This window comes from Martes martes, assembly GCF_963455335.1.
Source record: "Martes martes genome assembly, chromosome: 5".
NCBI lineage: Eukaryota > Metazoa > Chordata > Mammalia > Carnivora > Mustelidae > Martes > Martes martes.
The window spans coordinates 150,291,553-150,311,827 of record NC_137892.1 but is presented as its reverse complement, the minus strand read 5'-3'; the positions used below and the strand labels follow the sequence as shown (position 1 = coordinate 150,311,827).

The window sequence follows — 20,275 nt, the reverse complement described above, 5'->3', positions numbered from 1 at the left end:
CCTCTTAAACTGTTGGTGGGAATGCAAACTGCTGCAACCACTCTAGAAAACAGTAAGGAGGTACCTATAAATGTAAAAATAGAGCTACCCTATAATCCAGCAATTGTCCTACTAGGTATTTATCCAAAGGATAAAAAAAAAAGATTCAAAGAGACACATGCACCCCAATGTTTATAGCAGCATTATCAACATTAGCCAATTATGAAAAGAGCCAAATGTCCATCAAGTGATGGACCGATGTATGGATAAAGTGGTACACACACACACACACACACACACACACACACACACACAATGGAATATTAGTCAAAAAAAAGAGAGAGAAAGAAATCTTGCCATTTGCAATGATGCGGATGGAAGTAGAGAGTACTATGTTAAGTGAAGTAAGTCAGAGAAAAACAAATACCATAAAGATTTCACTCATATGTGAAATTTAAGGGGAAAAAAAAAAACCAGATGAGCATAGAGAGAGAGAGAGAGAAAGAAAGGCAAACCATAAAACAGACTCTTTAACGATAGAGAACTGAGGGTTGCTGGTGGTGCGGTGGGCAGGGGTTGAGCTAAATGGGTATGGTCATTAAGGAGGGCATTTGTGATGAGCACTGGATGGAGCGTGTAAGTGATGAATCACTGAATTCTACACATGAAAATAATATTACAGTGTAGGCTAACTAACTGGAATTTAAGTAAACACTTGAAGAAAAAAGAAAAAATGAACTAGATATCATTATTGAAGTACACTAGAGAAATGTCAACTTGCTGGTAATTAAAACATACTTCACATTTTGATTGATCAAAGGAGAAGCTTTGTTGTTTTGTTTCTTTCAATTCCTGTTTTAAATAAAACATTAATGCTGAATATATGATATGCTATTTAGATTTCTTTTCATGAAAAGGTAAATAGTAATTTGAAAATATGGTCTTTCCTCTAAAATATTTTGCTATCAACAAAATCATAACATTATCAATATATTCATCAGTGATATTTTACTTTTCACCAACATTAACATTTACTCAAGTCAGGTAAACATCTCTAACTCTTAATATTATAGAAAATACTGCCATCTATTGAACTTTTATGCCTTAATCCTTCAAATATTCCACAGCATTATATCATCTCTAGTCACAAGAGAACTAAAACTGTTCAATGACATACAATTTTGCAACCACTTCAAGTTCTTGGGGTAAGTTTTTTAAGTAATCAAGTTCTTACCATTTTATGGTGATTATTTGACAAGCGGGTTTTTTTTTTTTTTCCTTTCCCAATTTGGATTATTCATTCTTACTTAGTCAAAGGCAATTGTAAAAATACAGATCCTTTCACTTAAGAGTACAGAAAGTCTGCTTTATGAATTTTCATGTAAGTTATTGATTTTATGTGCATATTATTTATAGAAAATAATGGAGGTCAGTGACTTTTTAACCTACCTAAAAATAAATTAAGCAATAAGTGCAAGGTAACTATAACATAGTAAAACCAGAAAAGGACATTGCAAGAATCTTAAGAAATGGGATACATTCCTTTCAACGAAGGACTAATATTGAGGAATTTTACAGCCCACGAATTTTCTGTTAAGGAGAACTGGGCATTGCTTGTGTCCTTTGAGTAAATACTCAAGCCACAGAAGGGTTGATTTGTTCTTTCACTCTGCACCTTGTAAGGGTCTCCCTTTCTTAACATTGACCTGGACACAAGAATGCATTATGTGTAATTGAGCAGTGGCCGTCCTCTCAGTTGGGCACGTACCAACTGGTCTCTATTCTGCCCTCTGCCTTCCCGACAGTGACAGGCAGCCTGCCTCAGCCTGGATCTTTATTAACCTTGCATCCTAAGCCACTGCGTTGGCAACTACCTAGTGTAAAGTCTCCATAAAGGAAATTATCAGTTTAGTTCATTCCCTAGTTTTCAAACACTTAGAGTCAATTTATTCCAAATTTTAAAATACAGTGATAATCTTAAAGTACAAGATATAACAAACCGATTCATTTCCTCAGAGAATGGAAGGTTAACAGAAAAAATAAAAAAGGAAAAAATGCTTTGAAGGAATATTTTTGCAAAGTATTGTGTGCAGATGTTTTTACTAGAGTTAATCACAATAGTGGTGTAAAAACAATGAGTCTTTGATTCAGGTGAAATGAGAAAGAAGTCAGAAGGAGGTGTGTGAAAATATCACATCTTAAAAGAAACAAACTACTGGATCCATTTGATGACAGGATATAATCTTTAAATAAGTTGAATTGTGTAGATTCATTGATTTCATGGTGTTTCCTGAGCATAAGTTCTCATAATATATCTTTTTTTTTCTCCAAGCAGTTACAGTTTCCCATTATATATGTAGCCATTTGATGAGTTATGATGCTTAGAGGTAAATTAAAAAATAATTTACTGCAAGTCACTCTTGTCAAGGTGACACTAATTATTCTCAAAGTTTCATTGTATTTAACGCAATTTGAGTATAAAGTATCTTTTAAGCAAGTCAAAATGGGAGGTTCCAAGTGTGCAATGACTCCGTTTCAAAACTCTAAGCACATCTCACAGAGTGGCAGGGTTTGCATCTGCCCATCATTCTGCGTAGACTACTCCTGACTGAAGAAAGGTAGCCTCCTTAGATATGTGGAGTTCACTCAGAGAATGTACATTTATTCTGTTTCTTCGTCAGGTAAAACAATAGTTTTCACCATAAACTGATGTTTCAACAATAACACTGTTATTAATCAAAAAATAAAATTAGGAATCATTTCTCCATATTTAGCACAAGCACAGTTTTTTTTGTTGATTTTTAAAATCAACTTCAATGGACTCCTAAGTTTAAAAAATTAGTTTATAGAGAGAAGGAGGGACAGAGAGAATAAGAGATTCAATCTGCATCATGACCAAGCATTTATTGAATGTTTGTAGTGTATCCCTTAAGCTTCATTCTATTCAGAGCTGTAATATTAATCTATATCTTTAAAATAGCAGTGATAGGGGTGCCTGGGTGGCTCAGTGGGATAAGCCTCTGCCTTCGGCTCGGGTCATGGTCCCAGGGTCCTGGGATCGAGCCCCTCATCGGGCTTTCTGCTCAGCAGGGAGCCTGCTTCCCCCTCTCTCTCTGCCTGCCTCTCTGTCTACTTGTGATCTTTGTCTGTCAAATAAATAAATAAAATAAAATCTTTAAAAATAAATAAAATAAAAAAATAAAATAGCAGTGATAGTATCCACTTGAAAATAAGGTAGACAAGTTGCCTTTGTAAACTGTAATAAAGTTTATGTTCAATTGAGCTTAGCATTATTCATTAAATTAAAAAAAAATCTTTGAACTTTAGTGTCTTTATCCTATTAAAGAAAAGCACTTGTAGAGTAGTATATGTATATATGCATGTTTTGTGAACTAAGTGATAAAATAAATTCAAAAATGCACTGTAATTTGTAAAATTACAAAATTGAATTTTGTGGTTTAATGTAATGTGAACTTATTTATGATTTATTATAAATCTACCTTTTTCATAGAGCAAAGGCCACATGAATAAATCAGGTCACATAATCTATCTCTAGAACAAATATATATTTTTTAAAAATGTATTTATTTTAGAGAGGGGGGCAGGGGCAAAAGGAGAGAGAATCTCAAGCAAAATCCACGCTGAGAGCCGAGCCCAATGTGGGGCTCAGTCTCATGACCCTGAGATCAGGACCTGAGCCGAAACTAAGTGTTGAATCCTGAACCAACTGTGCCACCCAGGCACCCCATCTCCAGAAACAATATTTTAAATTGATGCTACCTAACTATGAACTTGACTTGTATATCTTTTAACAATGGTAGTTTGAAAGAGTATTTAAATTCAGCTCATTAACTCATTCATTCATTCATCTAGCCATCATTTATGAAGGGCTGGACACCGATCTGAACACTTAAGGTTACATAGACAATTTAAGTATCATTCTTACTTAGAGAGACTTACAGTAGTAGAAGTCATATGTACCTAAGGAAAGAAATGTAACATGAAAGTGCCACATAACAGAACACAAGAATTCATTAACTTTTAATCCTGCAAAATTTCAGGGAAAATTATAACAAGACTTTTAAACAGAGAAATGTAAGTATGGGAAATTCTGGTTGAATTAAGAATGTGAAAAGTTATTATGTTTTGGGGACAGGTAGTATTCCAGTGGGGGAAGACATATCACACAAACTTGTGAAGAGCCTGTATTGACATACCAGGTGTCTACTTTATTGCAGTTTTAAACGTCATGTGTCAAAAGGACATGAGGGATAGCACCCCTACAAGATTTTTATTATCTTAATTAAAGGCTATTCTATAAAATGTCATCCACAATTTCTGCCACATTAGAAATACTAAAATATATTTTTCCCATTCTGAGGATGTCATAAACACCATTTTTTTCACACTCACAAAACTGACATCTTCTCCCCTTGTATTGCCTGAAAATTTGTGGCCCCCCACTCAAAGGGTTTCCCACTTTATTGTATTAGCTGCACCTTGCTGTGGGATGCTTTGTGTATGCACGTGTATGTGTGGGGGGTGGGTATGGGGGTGTGGAGAGCATTCATTCTTAACATGAATGTGTTATTTTTTCAATTTCAGTCACCAAAAACACATATGCATTTTTTTTTTTTCCAAGAGAAGAATGTTACCATCAGAATGTATTTTGGGTATCTCCCTGTATATCTTAGTAATACATAACTGCTCTAGCAAATGTAAGATATACTTAGTGGTACTTAGTACCACTCTATCATTTTTAATATTTAACTGTAATGCCAACTGAAACACATATTTTTTAAACATGGTGGCAATTATCCACCAGGTTCAGGAGACAATAAGCTGAGTGATTTCTCTACTCTCATGTATAGAAGGGAAACCATATAGCACAAACACAAAATATCCTCATTTAACAGTAACATGACATCATATCCGTAAGTATTTCATTTTGTTGTATGCAAATGAAGAGTGATAAATGTATATCATAAGAATCCGATACATACTCTGAGGAAACCGTGGGGGGTTGTCGTTGACATCAGTCAGGGTGATGTTGACCGTTGTCGATCCAGAAAGCCCTCCAACTTGCCCAGCCATGTCTTTGGCTTGAATGACCACTGAATAGTGTTCTCTGGCTTCTCTATCCATATTATGTAAGGCGGTTCTAATAACTCCTGTAATACATATTTTAAAGAAAGCAATATGGATTACATGTTAAATGAGAAACAGCACAGATATATCTTTTTTCTTTCTGTTTTAAGAAGTGCATTTTTAAACGAAATACTTTCTTGAGCAAGCCAGTTTTCTGAAACAAATGTACCTTTAAAATGTTACTAAAACTATCTCATCGAATCCTTTATTTAAAACCACAGGTCCCAAACCATTCTACTCACAGCAGTTAAGATGTCCATTTCTTTGTGTTTCTTGGGGCGCCTCGGAGGGCAGCTGCACAGCCCAAGCTTGTTCCTCTGCTGGATTACTAAATATTTCACAAATTGTGCTCCTCACAAGTGTCAGATGAGATGATTTGAGAAGAGGTTAATTTTCCTCCCTACAGAACAATTTACATATAGCTTCCTACATAGAGTTGTCAGAGTTTGATAACGGAAAACATTCAAGAATTGTGTGTACTTGAACAAATGTTGTAGGCAGGAGTCATTTTAACACTTATCAAGACTAAGAAAGTCCCTATTTTTATCAGGAAATACAGTTACAATAAGAACTAGATCTAAGTACATAAGCAAAACAAAGTGATGAAATTGATTCCAAAAATCCCATGTAAAAGTCACATTCTTGATTTCATAGTGCCAAAAGAGACATTAAAGGTACCTTTTTATGAACTAGTGCTTGGATTCAATAAAGATATAAAAAAATGTTATGTGTTATATCCCCATTTGTTTCAAACATAGGTACATATAAATCATATAGCTTTGTCAATAGAGCCTTAAATTTAAAAACTGAAACACATTTTCCAGAGGGTCAAGGACTATTAACTGTGTTATAAAAAAAAAGTTCTCATGTAGATGACCTATATTATAATAAATACATATGTACATATATGTATTTATAATTATATTATACATGTATATAAATATATAATATAAACATATTTGCTACTCCAGATATAGGTCAACATTTTATTAGTACCTTTTAACTTTTTATTTTTTATAAAGATTTTTATTTATTTATTTGACAGAGAGAGACACAGCTAGAGAGGGAACACAAGCAGGGGGAGTGGGAGAAGGAGAAGCAGGCTTCCCGCTAAGCAGGGAGCCTGATGTGGGTGGGATTCAATCCCAGTACCCTGGGATCATGACCTGAGCTGAAGGCAGACACTTAACGACTGAGCCACCCAAATATATGTATATTTGGATCATGTCACCTTTTTTAAAAAAAAAAATTATTTATTTATTTATTTATTTGGGAGAGAGTGAGAGAGTGCGAGCAAGCCCAGGTACGGGGAAGGGCAGAAGGAGAGAGACAAGGAGACTCTCCACTGTTAACTCACAGCTTAACATAGGACTCTAACCCAGGACCCTGAGATCATGAGATTCCAGTACCTTGAGATCATAATCCAAGCCAAAGTCAGAGGCTGAACCTACTGAGCCACCCAGGTCCCCATGTATCATGTCACTTTTTGAGAAAGGCACCAATGGCCTCAAGTAAACAATTGTGTAGTTAGCAGTGCAATTCATAGGACACTGCCAATTACAATAACTGCTAACTACAGATTTTAACAAACACTCTTACAGACAGTATATTGACATAATGAGAGAAAATAGGGTTGCATTTTCAAGTTAAAAATAGTCTTTTAGAAGTGGAAAGGATTAGTAAGCCAGTTTGAACATAGAACACTGAAGCAGCGTTTTTGTTTTACCACATAGATTGTATGTGTAACGACGTTGAGATGAGAGCCTCAGGAACCAGGAAAAGCAATCCCACAACTTTCAATATTTGTGAATTTTTAATTGAAGGAGTTCAGGAAAATTTTCCTAAAGCTAAATAAAAATGAAAATTATTCTTATCAAAAGAAATTATAATAATATGGTAATAAATGATTCATCTAATTCATGCATACGGGAAAGCCTCAAGCATTCTTATTAAAAAGAACAATGTTTTATCACATACAATACTTACAAAGAAGGAATTGAATTGATGCAGAAACGAAAAGCTAAGAATTTATGAAAATATTTAATGAAAGAAACGTATACTTTCTTACATTTGAAAAAAAAATAAAGATGTTCTAAAAAGAATACATTATAATTGGGACTTGCCTCTAGTGTGCAGGAGTTTGAGGTTATTGTCCAGGATAATGTTTTACAATGAAACCATTTATGTGTTATTTGTGGAATATAAAAATATAACAGTAAAATCAATCATTACAAAGTGAATGATAGATATATTTATATAATCTGAGGGTTATTCATTAAAGAGAATCAGAGAAGAGAAATCGGCATAAGCCCTATTTTATAGTATGAATTTCAGTAATTTCATTCCATTGCCATTATGCCCCTTCTTTTATAATACAGCTACATCTGACACAAAGGGAGAAGAAACTTGTCAGTGCAATTTTCTTATGGAAAGAAAATAGTATGTCCAGAGTTGACACGTACTTCTCAGAAATGATTATCTAAGAACCCGTTTCAACTCACAGTTCTCTTCAGGATGGTTCTGGGGATGTGCTTAGAAGGCACCCAGGTAAGTGAAAAATGGTCTGTCAAATTGCCATAGGGATATGATCCCAGTATATAATAATCTCCTTCTAACACACTGCCCAGATGCTTGTAAGTGGGGAAGCCTAGAACACAGCTGATGCACAGTAACTTTTTTTTTTTTCCTTCTAAATAGACTTTTTTAGAGCAGTTTAGGTCCACAGCAAAATTGAGAAGAAAGTACAGTTACCATGCACTCTCTCCCTATTCCTTCTCCGCAGTACACACACACAGCTCCCCCACTATCGATACCCTGCATCAGAATGGCACATTTGTTGTAACTGGTAAACCCACATTGAACCTCATTTATATGTCTTCTTTGGTGAGGTGTCTGTTAGGTCTCTTGTCCAGTGTTTAAATTGGCTTATTTGTTTTCTTATTTTTGAGTTTTCAGGGTTGTTGTATATTTTAGATAATAGTCCTTTATCAGATTTGTTGTTTTCAAATGTTTTCTGCCAGGATATGACTTATCTCTTTTTTCTCTTGACAATATCATTCACAGTGTAGAATTTAAAAAAAAAAATTTTTTTTGGAGTCCAGATTAACAATTCCTTTCACAGTTCATGTCTTTGGTGTTATATTTAAAACATCATTGCCATAGCCAAGGTCATCTAGATTTTCTCCTATGTGACCTTGTAGGAATTTCAGAGATTTTTGTTTTACATTTAGGTCTTTGATCCATTTTGAGTTACTTTCTTTTTAAGGGTATAATGTTTCTGTCATCTTTTTTCTGGATAAGATATTAATTCATATTAACATCATTTGTTGGAAAGATTTATTTCCCATTGTGTTATGCTTGCTCCTTTGTCAAAGATTAGTTGCCTATATATATGAGGGTCAATTTCTGGGCTCTTTATTCTATACCATTTATGTGTTTATCTGTTCTTTCATCAACACCACACCGTCTTGATTACTACAGCTATGTAATAAGTCTTGAGGTCAGATAGTGTCAGTCTTCCAACTTTGTTCTTCTTAAATATTGTGTTGGCAGTTCTGGGTCTTTGTCTCTGCATATAAATTTTAGAATCAGTTTGTCATTACTCATGAAATAACTTTCTTGGATTTTGATTGGTATTCCATCAAATCTATAGATAAAATTAGGACCAGCATCTTTTTTTTTTTTTTGAAAGATTTCATTTATTTATGTGACAGAGAGGGAGAGACAGTCAGAGAGAGAATATAAGCAGGGGTGGGGGAGAGGGAGAAGCAGGCTTCCTGCTGAGTGGGGAGCCCAATGAGGGCTAGGTCCCAGGACTCTGGGATCATGACCTGAGCCAAAGGCAAACTTATTTATTTATTTCTTTAATTTTTAGCTTACAAAATGTGCTCTATTTGAAAACTTTAAAAATAGGATTTGATTTAGAGAATATTTTGCACATAAATCTTTGGGAACCACATAAACTAACCTCTGTGTTTATGTGGCATTCTTTTTTTTTTTTTTTGAAGATTTTATTTATTTATTTGACAGACAAAGATCGCAAGTAGGCAGAGAAGCAGGCAGAGAGAGAGGAGGAAGCAGGCTCCCCGCTGAGCAGAGAGCCCGATGCGTGGCTTGATCCCAGGACCCTGGGATCGTGACCTGAGCCGAAGGCAGAGGCTTTAACTCACTGAGCCACCCAGGCACCCCCCTTTTTTTTTTCAATCAACTTTATAAATGTATAATTTATATATAATGAAAGATACCTATTGTAAATTTATAGATCACTGTTTTTTTTTTTCTTTTTCATTGTTCCAAGATTGATTGTTTATGCAGCACACGCAGTGCTCCATGCAATATGTGCCCTCCTTAATACCCACCACTAGGCTCATGCAACCCCCCACCCTCTTCCCCTCCAAAACCCTCGGTTTGTTTCTCAGTGTTCACAATCTCTCATTGTTTGTCTCCTCCTCTGATTTCCCCCAACTCACTTCTCTCCTTTTCCCAATGTCCTCTGTGTTATTCTTCAAGCTCCACAAGTAAGTGAAACCATGTGCTAATTGACTCTCTCTGCTTGACTTATTTCACTCAGCATAATCTCCTCCAGTCTTGTCCATGTTGATACAGAAGTTGGGTATTCATCCTTTCTGATGGAAGCATAATACTCCGTTGTATATATGGACCATATCTTCTTTATCTATTTGTCTGTTGAAGAGCATCTCGGCTCTTTCCACAGTTCGGCGATTGTGGTCATTGCTGCTTTGAACATTGGGGTACAGATGTCCCTTCTTTTCACTACAACTGTATCTTTGAGGTAAATACCCAGTAGTGCAATTTCAGTGTCATAGGAAGCTCTATTTTTAATCTCTTAAGGAATCTCCACACTGTTTTCCAAAGTGGCTGCACCAACCTGCATTCCCACCAACAGTGTAAGAGGGTTCTCCTTTCTCCATATCCTCTCCAATACTTTTTGTTTACTGTCTTGTTGATTTTGGCCATTCTAACTGGTGTAAGGTGGTATCTCAATGTAGTTTTGATCTGAATCTCCCTGATGGCTAATGATGATGAACATTTTTTCATGTGTCTGTTAGCCATTTGTATGTCTTTTATGGCGAAGTGTCTGTTCATGTCTTCTGCCCATTTTTTGATGTGATTATCTGTTTTGTGTGTGTTGAATTTGAGGAATTCTTTATAGATCTTGGATATCAGCCCTTTGTAGTGTCATTTGCGAATATCTTCTCCCATTCCATGGGTTGCCTCTTTGTTTTGTTGACTGTTTTGTTACTCTGCTGTGCAGAAGCTTTTGATCTTGATGAAGTCCCAAAAGTTCATTCTCATATTTGTTTCCTTTCTTTTTTTTTTTTTTTTAAAGATTTCATTTATTCATTTGTCAGAGAGAGAGAGTGAGCACTGGCAGATGGAGGCAGAGGGAGAAGCAGGCTCCCTGCCGAGCAAGGAGCCCGATGTGGGACTCGATCCCAGGACGCCGGGATCATGACCTGAGCCGAAGGCAGCTGCTTAACCAACTGAGCCAGCCAGGCATCCCTATTTGTTTCCTTTCAAAGGCGGATGTTTAACGACTAACCCACCCAGGCATCCCAAGAACTGACATCTTGATAGGAAGACTTAACATTTTAAGATGAACATCTTAAAATGTTAAGTCTTCCTATCAAGGAATAAGAAATATCTCTCCAACTGAGCCAGCCAGGCATCCCTATTTGTTTCCTTTCAAAGGCGGATGTTTAACGACTAACCCACCCAGGCATCCCAAGAACTGACATCTTGATAGGAAGACTTAACATTTTAAGATGAACATCTTAAAATGTTAAGTCTTCCTATCAAGGAATAAGAAATATCTCTCCAGGGGCGCCTGGGTGGCTCAGTGGATTAAAGCCTCTGTCTTCGGCTCAGGTCATGATCCCAGGGTCCTGGGATCGAGTCCCACATCGGGCTCTCTGCTCAGCGGGGAGCCTGCTTCCCCCTCTCTCTGCCTGTCTCTCTGCCTACTTGTGATCCCTCTCTGTCAAATAAATAAATAAAATCTAAAAAAAAAAAAAGAAAGAAATATCTCTCCATTTATTTAGTTGTTTCTTTCCTCTGAATTTTGTAGTTTTCCTCATAAAAAGATTGTACCCTCTTTGTTAGATTTAAACTTAAGTATTTCTTTTCGGGGGAAACTAGACTAAATGGTATTGTGTTTCTAAAAAAATTCCACTTGTTCATTGTTAGTACATAGGTAAGTGATTGATTTTTATATATTAACCTTACATCCTAAAATCTTGCTATAATACTTATTGGTTCCAGGACATTTCGTTACTGATTCTTTTGGATTTTCTACATATACAATTTTGTCATCTGTGAGCAGAGATCATTTTATTTCTTCTTTCCTAATCTGCATAGCTTTTATTTCTTAAGAAATATCCTATTACATTAACTAGAATTTCTGGTATGAGATTCTAAAAGAGTGGTGAAGGGGTGTTTGCATGACTCATTTGGTTAAGCATCTAACTCTTGATTTTAGTCCAGGTCATGATCTCAGGGTTGTGAGATTGAGTCCCGCATTTTGCTCTGCACTGGGCAGGGAGCCTGCTTGGGATTCTCTCTCTCCCTCTCCCTCTTCCTCTCATCTCCAGGTTGGTCACAGGTGAGCTCTCTCTCTCTCTCTCTCTCTATCTCTCTGTCTCTTAAAAAAATAAAATAAATTAAAAAAAAGAGTGATGAAAATAAATAAAATAAAGTAAAGTAAAATAGTGGTAAGAAGGGACATCCTTTCCTTGTTCCTGATCTCAGTGGGGAAGCTTTGAATTTCTCACATTAAACATGACTTTAGCTGTAGGGATTTTGTAGATTATTTTGACCAAATTGAGGAAATTTCTCTGCATTCTTAGTTTGCCACACAGTAACTTTTAAAAACGGGGAATGTACTTTTCCAAAGAAGAGATTCTTAGCACTTTTAAAGAAGAATGCCTTTCCTCGTTCAGATTATGCATTTTTCAGCAGTAAATGATAAATGGCATCAGTGAATGAATTATTTCTTAAGCAAATTTTGCAAATATGTTTCAGATGAATTGATTATTAAGGTTAAAAAAACATAAAACACATTCTAATTTTATAGTTTAAAATACTAATGTATTACCCAATTACTTGAAGCAAATGTATAGTATTGGGTCAAACAGGATTTAATACCCCTTGTCCAAGATCACAAGACTTTTTTAAAAAATCTGAATGTTTCTGCTCCTTGGTCCCTCTTACTCTGCAGAACACTTGTGTACATGCTCCCAAGTAGCCAAAATTATCATGACCTCTTCTTGCTCTGTCCATCTATTATTGGGTAATTTTATCATCATGGATAAACAATCATTTGTCTGTGTTGGTGAATATTTGCATAGATACTGAATCATTAAGTTTTTTTTTTTAATAAATATTCCGATTTGATAGATTTATAAGAAAATATTTTAAAATGTTGAAAGAAGTTAGGAAAGCATTGGCATTTATATTTTCCCAATATTTTGAGAAGGAAATAAAGGGAAAAAAAGGAAGTTAAAAAAGTAATCGTGACTTACTTTCCATTCTCAATGCTGAGCACAATAGCTGGCTTTTGTACAGAATTAAGTATATATTTTGAATAAGCATTCACATGCACACACAATTTTCCCCTACTTTTATCCAGGAAGCTACATTTGAAAAGAGTAACAAAATTAAACAAAATTACTTCAAAAAATTAAATATGAGTAAAATATGAAGCTGTCTACATAAAGTGACTTTATATTCTGATTTTCCCAATTCATTTTCAGAATATCCCTGTCTTTCCTTAACTATTAAAGCATTCCCTTTCTAAATAGTGTTCTAGTCTGGATCGTCAATTCCTGAGTCAGCCTAATTTTTTAAAACATTTTTTAGAGTATTGTATTTATTTGAAGGAGAGAGAGGGAGTGAGAGTGAGCAAGAGGATGAGCTGGAAAGAGGCAGATGGAGAGAGAGAGGCCTATTTCCTCCTGAGCAGGGAGCCTGCCACAATGCTCTATCCCAGAACCCTGGGATCATGACCTGAGCCAAAGCGGGCACTTAAATGACAAAGCCACCCAGGAGTCCCAAGTCAGCCTAATTTTGCCAGTATTGCTAGTGGCTTTAAAACTTGACTCTGATTCAATATGACCTTGAGATTATCTTGAAAAGTAAATTCCTTGGACCCAGGCCCCAGAAACTCTAATTTAGTAGTTTGGAGTGGGTCTGGCCCACTTGTACCTCTAACTGATTACTGCATTAGTTGGCTAGGGCTGCCATGAAAATATACCCTATTCTCAGCGGCTCAAACAACAGAAATTTATTTCACACACTTATTTATTATTTATTTGTTTGTTTGTTGTTTTTAAAGTCAGCCCCTTTATTTTTTTTAACATTTCTAAAATTATTATGTTCAATTAGCCGGCATACAGTACATCACTAGTTTTGGATGTAGTGTTCAACGATTCATTAGTTGTGTATAACACCTTTTAGAGTCTGAGAAGATTGAGATGTCCGTTTCCTGGTGACAGCGCTCTTCCTGGTTTGCGGGAATCTGCCTTCTCACCATGTCTCCAAGTGGCATAAAAGAGAACGATGGTTCTCTTGTTCTTCTTAAAAATCCACTAAACCTGTCATGAAGGCTCCACCCTTACGAACTAACCTAACCCTAATTCCCTTTTAAAGGCCCCATCTCAAAATATTGTCACTTTGGGAGTTAGGGTTTCAACATAATAAATTTTGGGGGTATACAAATATTCAGTCCATTGATGCTTTAAAAATTGTCCCGCATAGATGGAGACCAAAGAAAGAGGCAGACCCTTCCAGATTGTTAGGTGGCAGGTTTTTTTTTTTTTAATTAATTAATTTATTTATTTGACAGACAGAGACCACAAGTAGGCAGAGAAGCAGGCAGAGAGAGGAGGAAGCAGGCTCCCTGCTGAGCAGATAGCCCGATGTGGGGCTCGATCCCAGGACCCCAGAATCATGACCTGAGCCGAAGACAGAGGCTTAACCCACTGAGCCACCCAGGTGCCCCTGTTAGGTGGCAGTTTTAATGAGCAAAGGAACTTGCATTTAAGACTGGCCTTGGAAAGCTGTAAGATGAGTATATCTCCATACCCACCCACCAGAATATTCCCTAAAAGTTTATACAGAGGCCTTAAGTGGTTTCAGTCATATATACAGTCTAGAATGTCTCAACAACACACTGCTCACTCAGGCTGCTTTCTTTAAAAACTGCTTCTACTATGGGAACAGTGGGTAGAAAGCATATTCCAAGCTCAAGGGAGGAGATGAGGAGTCTCTTATTGCCTGGGTTCAGCTTGTAGGTCAACTGGAGGTCTTAATGACCACTCCAACAGCCATAACAACTCCTTCACGTGAGTCCAGTGCAAGTGGGTATAGGCCATAGTTTGAAAAGACAAAACTTAGAAGATGGAAGTGCTGTCACTATGTATTTATACATTTCTTTACTTTTTATCTCCATCTTTTCATGCTAATAATTGAATATACATATGGGGATACACACATGTACACAGGCAACAAATATACAGTGGTAATGTTCATTTTTCAAACTGTGAAGCCTAAAGTCATGTACAAGGCTTGGATAAACTACATTTGCACAGTCCAAGTAAGAAAAGATGTTTGACCCTTTCTGCCATGTATCCATCTACCCAGTGATTGTACTATAACTTACTTTTGCCTTCCAAATATACTTGATTAAAAAAAAGTCCTTCCACATGGTCTTTAAGTAATTTTTTTTTAAGATTTCTGTTTTATTTATTCATTTGAGACAGAGAGATACAGAGAGAGAGAGCATAAGCAGGGAGAGAGACAGAGAGAGAGGGAGAAGCAGGCTCCCTGCTGAGCCAGAAGACCCATGTAGGGCTGGATCCCAGGACCCTAGGATCATGACCCATGCCAAAGGCAGACAGTCAAATATTTGAGCCACCCAGGTACCCCTAAGTAAATTTTAAAGAAAAAAATACAGAGAAGTTAAATTAATTACTTAAAATTATTTCATTGTTTGTTTTATTTCATTGTTTGTTTTATTTTGTTGGCTTTTTTTTTTTTTTTATTAAAAACATGCTAGGTAACCGGTAATGTCATATTCTGAATGTTTGTTGGATAAGTTTCACTAGCAATGTTTACTTCAAAAATTTTAACTGGAAATGTTGCCTCTTATTCTCTTGTGTAGCTGGGGTGAATCGACAGGATGCGGTTACCCTTGTATCATTTTGTTTTGTTTCTTATTACCTTCCTGATAAACGATTGCAGGTGCCCCACTGCCTGCAAATTACCTTCTGACTACTGCTTACCAATCACCTTGATATGTAGGGGCCTGTAAATGGGAATTACTCTCTGCTGAATACAAGTTCATAACGTTGAAACCTCATCTGTGTTTATAAGCATGACTTGTTGAACCTGGCTCACTGGCTTAGCATATGTTTTCTTCCCTGATTGACGAGAGTCACATAGAGCAATATATCCTCCAAAATGTGTTCTTGCATTTTTAGCCACTAAAAAGATTTTAAGATGGAAATGTACAAATCGAGTTCCTTAGATACTACTACACAAGACAGCAAAATAAAATTCCTAAAGGTTAGAACGAATAAACAAACGTACACATTCAGCTTCCTACAGAAACATGCAAGGTCCACATATGCATTTACAAGAGAAATGGGCATGCTTTCCTCCAGGTCTAAACTACTATATACACTTTGACTCTTTCTCATGTTTCCTTTTTAATTTACTCGATTACTCATACATTCATTTAAAGCCTAGAATATCAGTATGTAATATATATTAAAATATTCAGGAATCCCCTGTATTTCTCTAACGGGTCACAAGGGCCACCTAATATCAAAATCACATGGAGTGCCAATTAGCATGCAAATTTAAGGAAGTCACTTTTGATCTATTGAATTAGAATATGGGGGAGTGGGTCAAAGTGTCAGCTCCTTCTGTGATTCTCATGAATGCTCAAACTTGAGATAACCATCTAGAGTTGAGAAGACAAGATATCTGTCCTCAACATGCTCATATTTCATTGGAAGATATTTCTTTAAAATAATATGAACACTGAGAGATTTCGAAATATTCAGAAGTTTCATTATTCATTTTCTACATGATAACACTTAAAATCTTGGCAGTAAAAATTCAACTTTCCAACTGCCTGACTGTGGTGTACTAGGTATCTGGAAGATACATTATGTTAGCTATTCAAAAGCTGTTTGTTTCAATATTTGGTGTATCATACACTATATCTATTCAGCTACATATTCTGAATTTTCCCTACTGACTTGGTAAGGATATGTGGTTTCCATAAGCTCTTGTTTATATTGAAAGCAAAAACATTTAGGTATTAAATCTATATGTATTTATCAGCAACACAGCTCCAGAAATATAGTTTCTTCATTCATCACCAATTCAATGTATGCTGAACGTGTTTCTGTTCTATATAAAATGTGGGATACAGAAACATATAGGGCAGAGTTTATAGCATTAGAATTTTATGATTAGGGTATTTACTGATAGGGAGGTATATATATAAATCTGGGAAATTAAGTAATACAGAAAATATATTTTATTAAATGTTCAACAAAACCCAGATATCAGAGGTCATAGTTATAAAAATGGATGACTTTGATGGAAGAGTGTACTATACGTTAGGATAAAATAAAATAGACTATTAGAATACTATTATTTATTTTGTATAATATTACATATTATAAATAGAATATTTGTAGATTATGGAAGCATGAATGGAGAAATAGGATATCCCTGCAAAGGGGATCTGATGAGAACAAAAGTAAGGGTATAGAATGTGCATAGCTGTATAAAGAAAACTGGATTTATTGGAAAATGATTGTGGCAGAAAAGTAGAGATTAGGTACTCAGTGATTAAAATACTCTGAATATTTGTGTTGTTCCTCAAGTGACTGAAAGTTTGAATAGCTCTGTTGCTGCCCCTGTGGAAAGTGCGACTAAGCTTCACTACTTGTCCGATGTTATTACTGACTGTGGCTGAGCAGATGAGGTTATCTCTACAGCTACATTTAGCACATCTGAGACTCTAAAGTTCCAGTGGGTAATAGATTACTTTAGGTTTTATTTATGTTTTTGTTATATAATTGATTTTATTTTTAAAGAAAAATATATAATATTCTATAAAACCATGGTTTCCCAGAATTAAAAGAAAAACAAATAGAAACCCTCAACATATTTAGCTTCAAGCTATGACTCATGGAATTACAACCATAAATTCATGAAGGAAGACATTTTTATGCTTTAGTAGGAAGATTCAATTTTTCCTCCTCTATATTTTTTCTCTTCCTACCATTAAAATTGATGGTGAAGCACTTTATTTCTCCTGAGGAGAAAAGGAAGGAGAATTCACGTGTTTTGAGTATGGACTGTGACTCAGGCACTCCCTTTAGCTATATATCTCATATATTTTGCCCATATACTCAATGAGAAGAAAAAGCTCAAAGCTAAAGTCACTCTCCCCAGACCAGAAACTTGCAAACCTTGAAATATAACCCAGAATTTCCTGACATTAAAATCCTAATGCTTAAAAAAAAAAAAAAAAAATCCCAATGCTACAGTGGCATTATCTCAAGGAATTAACCTTATAGAGTCTATAGGAAAGGGTTGGCCTGTTTTGAAAGAGAGACAGGAAGAGAGGGCAGGGGAAGGGACTGAGGGAGACAGAGAAGAGAAGGAGAGGGGAACATCATCACAAAAGTAGGTATTACCCCCTGGATTCAAACAGGATATAGCTACATTCTGTTGTATATAGAACACCTTGTTAAAGGTATTCTATATAATTAAAGGTATGCAGATACCTTGTTAAAGATACTTCTCACTTCGGGTGGTTTGTTTGGATTTTTTTCTTTCTTTTTTTTTTTTTTTGCATTTTCTTTATTTTTATATCTGTTATTGGTATTTCAATGTAAGCTATAATTTCAAAAGGTCAGTCTTGTTAGTTAATATATTTACTAAGCATACCAATAAAATCATAGGACTGCCAGAGCATTTGTGATGACCAGACATTCTATACATTTTCAGGCTTTCAGCATAAAGGGGTTGCAAGAATAGAAAGGATAAGAAAACTGTCCAAGGACAGAGAGGTTTGAGATAGCCAACATTTAGTCTGCAAAATTAGAATTCAGACTCTGTTGTCACAATCGGTTCCCTGTGATTTTCTGATTCCTTGTGAGTTCAGGGAAAATACTACAAGAAGCTGAAATGGATTTTGGAAAGATGTCTGCATCTTGCCACTGTGTTTCAAAACCAATCTCTGGTTGCCTTGGCCTGGTTGAGTTCTGATAGCATTGGAATCCAAGTTCTGGGGAAAATCAGGATGTCGGACAAACCGTGGATAATTCTGGGTAACTGAAAGATGTGACTCCAAAAGCTAAGGATTGAGGTTTTTTTTGTTTGTTTGTTTTTTGTTTTTTGTTTTTTAATTATAAGAGAGAAAGAGCACAAAGGGGTTTGGGGAGTGGCGGAGGCAGAGGAGAAGGAGGGGGAGAAGCAGATTTGCCACTGAGCAGGGAGCCTGATTTAAGAGCTCCATCCCAGGACCCTGAGATCATGACCTGAGCCTAACACAGATGCTTAACCAACTGGTATTTGGTGCAACAGAAGAAAGACTGATAAACTTAGAAACCCAAGACTCATCTTGCTCCAAGTGGCCAATAACTTTATGTTTTTCTTTTTGCAGGGAATCGAATATCAATACCACTAATCAGGGTTGGACTATGATTGATTTGATGAATACACAATTTAGGTCCTGGACTTAAGAAGTCTGAAAATCTTCCCTTTGGTCCTAAGCTAAGCTACCCTAAGCTACCATGTAAGTAGTTTAGCCACCCAGCGAAGAGACCACATAGAAAAGCCCTGAGAAAGGGCAAGAGATCCATCTGAGATCCTCCAGCTCTTCCCACGGAAGCAATAGGCATATCAATGGACACATCTTTAAACATCCACACAAGTCCAGGTGTCACCTGAATGCTACCAAATAACCAGGTTGATGCCACATGGGTCAAAGAATTTACCAGACAAGCCCTGCTCAACTTCCTGACTTTCAAAATTACTGTTGTTTTGAAAGCTCTGGGTTTGGGGGTCGTTTGCTATACAATAATGGCATTCAATTTTGGAACACACACACACAGAGATACATATACATGCATGTATGCATACAAACATATGAACATTCGGACACATACACACATGTATACACACATTCATTACTCATAGTTGGCTTTCTAGATCTATCCCAACACCATTAAATCAAGACTGTGTATTTCCTAATACTATTTTTTCCTCTCTCTCTCTCTTTTTCTCTTTCTCTCACCTACCCACCCAATCCTTCTCTCCAGAGCTGAAGTGCATATACACATACATATACATAAACACACACTTTTCAAATATTTCAGTTACAGTGTGTGATCAGTCCAGGTAAAAATAGTATGTAGAATAAAGAGAAGAGGTAGAATGAAACTGACCTCCATATAATTGATATGCAATGAACACATAGAATATAAGTTCCTATAAATAATGGAGTTTTAAGATTCTTATCATCTGGAAATTTGCAGTCTATGGGGAATAATAAGATTATGATATTTATGAGATTTTGTAATCAAGGAAATTAGAAATATAATTTCAAAGTTTTAAAATTTTAAACAAAAATATTTTATTACCAAATAGTGAATGTTTGTAGAAATACTCTAACTTAAATAGAAATGCATTTCCTTGGAAAATAATAATAAAAGAGAAATCTGGAAGTACTAATTAAGTATGATTATCCCAAAATAGCTTGTTCACATGATTTGTAAAAATTTGATGGTTCAAAATGCAAATACAAGTAACAAATATTAAATTCATCATGTTGATACATTATGCCTGTTTAAACATTGGCATTTTTCTTTGCTTCTTACTTTCTCTACAATTTATTTTTTTCTCTTTAGTTTGTGTTTATAATGCTTAAGACACATTTTTAAAAAGTAAGATGATTTATATAGGATTTTTTTAATTGCAGTTACTATTTAAGAAAGGATACTTAATATGAATATATTGAAAACCTGGACCTTTTGTTGAAACAACTATATTTAAATCCATTAATTAAGAAAAATGCCAAAACATTGCTGTATATATATAT

General features: G+C 35.7%; 1 protein-coding gene across 1 annotated transcript in view; it reads right to left on the bottom strand.

Annotated features, from left to right (window-relative positions):
• CDH18 (cadherin 18) overlaps window positions 1-20,275 on the bottom strand; it is a gene marked incomplete at both ends in the record, with an annotated part of 317,410 nt that overhangs the window by 110,916 nt on the left and 186,219 nt on the right. The window contains one exon of the mRNA XM_080804279.1: window positions 4,983-5,150. Within this exon, the coding sequence (XP_080660405.1) occupies window positions 4,983-5,150 (168 nt within the window). The remainder of the gene's footprint in view (window positions 1-4,982; window positions 5,151-20,275) is intronic.